A 5,543-nucleotide genomic window follows, 5' to 3' on the forward strand; every position below is an offset into this window, starting at 1 on the left:
TCTCTCTCTCTCTCTCTCTCTCTCTCTCTCTCTCTCTCCTTCTCTCTCTCTCCCTTCTCTCTCCCCCTCCCTCCCTTCCTCCCTTCTTTCTCTCTCTCCCTCTTTCTCTCCCTCCCTCCCTTCCTTCTCTCTCTCTCTCCCCTTCCCTCCATCCCTCTCTCTCTTTCTCTCTCTCCCTCCCTCCCTCCCTCCCTTCTCCCCCTCTCTCTCTCACTGCCCCTTATTTCCCCTTATTTGGGGAAGCTTCCCAAATAGCATTTCTCGTCCAACACATTAATAAAAAATAACTTACATTTCGTTTCCACCTTCAGATCAGGATATCCCATCACTCACTGTCCTCCCCCTAAAACAGGGGAAGGTTCAGGTTCCTGTCACCCCTGCACTGGGCACTTTGCATTGCAGTATCCTCACCCAGATGTGGACCCATCACACTCTGGGTGAGTGAAGGGATGAGAAAGCAAATTCGGAAAACAGAGGTTGGATGTCTGAGAAACACACTATCAACACTTTCCAAACACACTCCTAAAGCACTTTTTTCTGCGCAAACACTTCATTCAATCACCAGTGACACTGTTTTTTCCTTAGAAGTGTGACTTTCCTCTAACTCAGGGAATTCCTGGGCTAATGCTAGAACAATGACAAGGACCCAAAAGGGCACCTGCAGGTTCTGCCTCTTGCATCAAGAGGTAGACACAATCATTCTATAGAAAAGATTAATGATAAAAACAAAACACTACACTCAGAAGACTGAGACAAGAGGATCACCATGAGTTTGAGGCCAGCCAGGGCTATAAAATTCAAGGTCAGCCTGAACTACACAGTGAAACTTTGTCTCAAAACACCAAAACAAAAAACAAAAACAAACAAACAAAACCACAAAAAACAAATTCGCCTCAACCACTGCATTTCTGAGGGAAGCTGAGGGAAGTCAAGCTCTCTCGCTGTCAGTCCAGTTCCAAGTTGAGAGCACCGTTGCCCACAATCATCCTGCTGTAATTCTTTTGCTGCTCTTCCTTAAAGGTGTCCTTCACTTTTGCTCTCTTCAGTCCGCCATCCCTGGAAACAGAAAAGGAAATCTATCAAAGATCCTCCCAGCCAGGATGTGGGAAATGTCACTTTAACATATGCCACCGGGTGCTGTGGCCCATGAAGGGAGAAAGGACACTGAATTCGGAAGCCAGGAGACATAGAGTTCCATCTCTGAGCTACCACTCACCAACCATAGGTTCCTGGGGTAAATAAAGAATAGCTCCATCTCCTCCCTTCTGGTGTTTTTAAGAAGTTAGTGTTGCTGTGTTCAACATTTAAATTTCAATAAGGATTATGAAAACCAGGATTGTTTCCCTATATTGTTCCCAAAGAGGAAAAAAAAAAATTATTGGTTTTTCATCTACTCATATCTTACTGGAAAACTGGATGAAAAGTTTAAAATAAATACACAAGGGGGGGGGTGGCTCAGTAGAATAAGCGCTTCCCTGGCAAGCACAAGGGCCTGAGTTCAATCCCGGGTTCCACACACACAAAAAAAAACTACACAAGAAATAGTAGTGCTGTATCTTTGTGAGCAAATTCCTTACCAATAAACAGAATAATTATTTCTCAAATATTATCCCATGTTTAACCAGAATTCTTTTTTTAAATTTATGTATTTGGTACTGGGTCTCACTATGCAGCTCAGAAGGAATTGTTTTTATCCAAAGCACTAAATGAGTATTTAAACTCTTCCATATCCCAAAACAGAGTGAAGCAAAAACAAATTAAATCATAAATAGCGCTTGACTAGAAGTTAGTGCCTAAGAAGTTAGCGCCTAAGAAGCAGCATGCATTCACCCAGAGCCTGTGGGTCTTGGGCAGTACAGGCAGATCTACCTGGGTTCTAACAGTGCTCTGTGCCTCTGGGCCTCTCCCTCCTTGGCTACACAAAAAAACTTCACTAAGGAGCTGACAGGAGCCAGGGCTACTGTGGCTCCTCTCCGTGCTGTTCCAAGGTCTTAGATTTTAACCCCTAGTAAAGCAGGGGCTTTTCTGAAAACATGCTTCCTGTATGCTGTGGCTGTTTCATTTTAACCTGCTGTGGCATGCATGCTCACCCAGTGCTTTGAGTGGCTGCAGGTTAGTGAGTGAGCTCAGAGACACGAGCACAGAGATTGAGCTCCATCCACATGTCTGGCTGAGACCAGTGCAAGGTCAGGACTAGAAGGACAAACAACCTCAGCATCCCTGAGCCTCCACTTAGGAGGCTTGAATGACATAGAGGCCAATGGGGGAGGGAGGCACACCAAACAAGAAACACTGCTGTTGGTCAGGTAGTTAGGGCCCCAGAAGCATCAGGAGAAGGCTCTTTATCCAAGTGAGCTGCCTTGACCTGTTTACAGCATGTACGTCAATTTGAAACACTGAGAATTAGGAAGGGAAGCAAAGTATGAGATGTGATCCAAAAGGGCAGCAAACATCTTATTTATTTTTCAGAACTGGAAATCAAACTCACGACCTTGCACATGTCAAGCACGCACTGTGCCTATGAGTTATATGCCCAGCCCTCTAATTTAAAAAAAAAATTATTACTATAAAAGACACTGCCATTTAGTCCCCCATAAAATTCAGCCCGCTGTTCCATCCAGACAGCTCAGTGGACTAAAGTGCCTGCTTACGTAGATGCAGGGACCAGGGTTAGATCCCTGGCCTGCAGTGCTGGCTCCACCCCCGAGACTGGCTGAGATGGCAATTGAGACTGGGCGTGGTAGCGTGTGCCTGTACTCCCAGTGCTTGGGAGGCCGGAAACAGAAGGATCACTATGAGTCTGATCTGTGTAGTGAGGCCCTGTAGACACTGTACTAAATACATTTTAAAAAAAGAAAAATACAGCCCCTCAACTGCCTTCAAACATGTGCATCCCATCATTCTTGCCACTTCATGAAGCACATGTAGAGTCCTCTTTCCCCAGTGTCTTCAGTTGTGCTGTCCTGGCTGCCTTGCTGTCCTGAATTGACCCAAAACATTCCTGTTTGGCTATTTTGACTTTGGGAAAGAGCCAGGGCCAATGACCATGGTGGATGAGGACACGCTGCCATGTTCCCACAAGCCCACCTCCCCACTGGATGGCAACCCACAGCAGCCCTCACTGTAATTGTGATCATGCCCCATAAAGACACTCAGGAAAGAGCGATTACAGAGCTGCTTCAGACAATGGAGGGATGAGGGGTAAGCATGTTAGCATTAAGGGGGAGTATACTGAGAAGATTGATAGCAACAAACTTTTACTGTAATAAACTCCATGTAAACAGTCACTATCCAGTTGATCATCCATGTTTAACATAAAGGAGTATTTTATTGATAGTTCCCCTGCTGCATGAAGAAGCATAAGCCTCCAGCTAGCCTTTCTCCTAATCCTGAGGCCCCACTTGCTTGTCTGTGACTTCAAATGAATTTTTCATGTGAAGTGCTTTTGAGATACCAAAAAAGGAACTTATAGGACTTGAATAAAGGACTGCCTTGTGACAGCTTGATAAAATAAGTTCTACCTATGTGCAAGGATCCAATCTGCCATTACCAAATAGGTAGAGCTGACCCTCACTGTTACAGACTTGAAATTTTTACCCAGCCCACCCCCAATTCCTATGCAGAAGCTCCAAACCCCAGTTAATAGCCTTTTGAGATGAGCTCTTGGGATAGTAAGTGGGGTCAGGTAAGGTCATAAGGGTGAGATCTCACCATGATCAGTGCCCTCAGAAGAGACACTAGAGGTCTGGTTTGCTCTCAAAGGAAAGGTCGTGTGAGCCAAGGAGGAAGGCGGCCTTTCCCAGGAGAGAGCCCTCAGCAGCAAGTGGCCATGTGGCATCCTAACATCAAACTTGCAGAACTGTGAGAAAACCTCTATTGCTTATGACGCCTAGTCTGTGATATTTGTTACAGCATCCCAAGCTAATATATTCACCTACATCCAATCTCCTCAAACAAATACCTCCTCAAACAAAAAAATAAATAAAAGTCATAGTTATTCATGACTAAAATATTTTACTTATTTCCTTCAAGTTTTCTTTAATGCAGCTATAATTAATTTAATATTGTGGACTATGCACAAGTAGTCCCTTGTCATACTCCCAAATCCATTCTCCCTTTCCTCTTCAGTAAAAAAGCCCTACATTTTAGCTAAGAACGTGACCATCCAGAACAAAGACTACATCCCCCAGTGTGCTTCGCAGTTGGCTGTTCCATGGTTTCAGCCCTAGCCAATGGATACAAGGGCACGACTAACATCCAGGATACCCTCCTGAAGAGATGCTTGTGTCCTTCTCATTAAATTCCTTCCTGCTGGGCAGAGTCAGAGCAGCCATCACAGACCATAAAGTAAAGGCCCACACTAAGGATAAAGAGCAAAACAGCTGGGCTGTTACTCTGTCCTGGAAAGCTTAAGAGGAGTGATAAACAGCTACCTCCTTAAGTGTTTGTCATGTTGTATAAGCCACTGTCACTTTCAGCTTAGCCAATGAATAAGTAGCACAATAAATAGCATTTGTTAACAGTGACTTTTAAGAGCCAGCCAGATAGCTCAGTGGATTAAAGCATCTGCTTAGGCAGACACTGTGACCAGTTTGATCCCCAGTGTGCCACCAGCCCTGCCCCTGGAGGCACACTGAGCCATGATTGAGACTGGGCATGGTGGCACATGTCTGTAATCCCAGCGCTTGGGAGGCTGAAAACAGGAGAATCACTATGAGTATGATCTGGGTAGTGAGATCCTAGAGATCTTGTACTAAATACATAAAAAAAAAAAAAAAGACTTTTTTTTTTTTTTTTTTAAAAAAAAAATTTTTTTTTTTTTTTTTTTTTTACATAAAAAGAGAATAGTATTCCTGAAAACTTTCTCACCAGGGAAGTTCAGTCAATCCTCCTTGCACAGCAATAGCAGACTTAACCCTATTTGCAAACTGCACAGCATCTTCTCCTTCCTGAGTAAAAAAGAAATTAGACATCAGAGATGTAGGATTGTTTTAAAAACATGAAATATTTCATCCTCACTTATATTTGTTTTGAAATATAAGATTCAAATTTTAGGCTAAATGCTTTCTATTTTTAATTATAACAAGTTTTATTTAGCCTATCAAGAAAATGCAGTGTTGTACTGCTTTCTTTTATCATGTGCATGTTTTGTTTTGTTTTTTGTTGGTTTTTTTTTTTTTTCTTTTGGAACCGGGGATTGAACTCAGGCCCTTGCACTTGCCAGGGAAGCGCTTATTCCACTGAGCCACTCCCCAGCCCTATGTGCATGTTTTCATTAGGCTCTTTATTAGTCTTGCTCAGACACAATGTTCTATAGTATTTGTAGGTTTAATAAATCAAGAGCAATGATAAACTATGATGGAATAGTCTCTCTCAATATAAATAAAATGCCTTGGAAGAAAGAGAAAAAATATTTAAGCAAAGCTTTTGTGTCTAGGGAGGGAAACAGGGTTTGAAGGCAGAGTAGGAGAATGGAGAAAAAAAAATCAAGATATATCACATACAGGTACAGACACCTTATGATGAATGGAATCATTATGTGT

General features: G+C 43.0%; 1 protein-coding gene across 1 annotated transcript in view; it reads right to left on the bottom strand.

Annotated features, from left to right (window-relative positions):
* Window positions 1–812: 812 nt before the first annotated feature.
* Window positions 813–5,543, bottom strand: part of Gpat3 (glycerol-3-phosphate acyltransferase 3) — a 63,582-nt gene continuing 58,851 nt past the window's right edge. The window contains exons 11-12 of the mRNA XM_004629178.2: window positions 4,870–4,949; window positions 813–1,056 (exon numbers count right to left, since the gene is read on the bottom strand). Coding sequence (XP_004629235.1) covers window positions 945–1,056; window positions 4,870–4,949 — 192 coding nt within the window. The 3' untranslated portion in view covers window positions 813–944. The remainder of the gene's footprint in view (window positions 1,057–4,869; window positions 4,950–5,543) is intronic.

Source organism: Octodon degus, unplaced genomic scaffold (genome assembly GCF_000260255.1).
Source record: "Octodon degus isolate 3935 unplaced genomic scaffold, OctDeg1.0 scaffold00028, whole genome shotgun sequence".
In the NCBI taxonomy this organism is placed as follows: Eukaryota; Metazoa; Chordata; class Mammalia; order Rodentia; family Octodontidae; genus Octodon; species Octodon degus.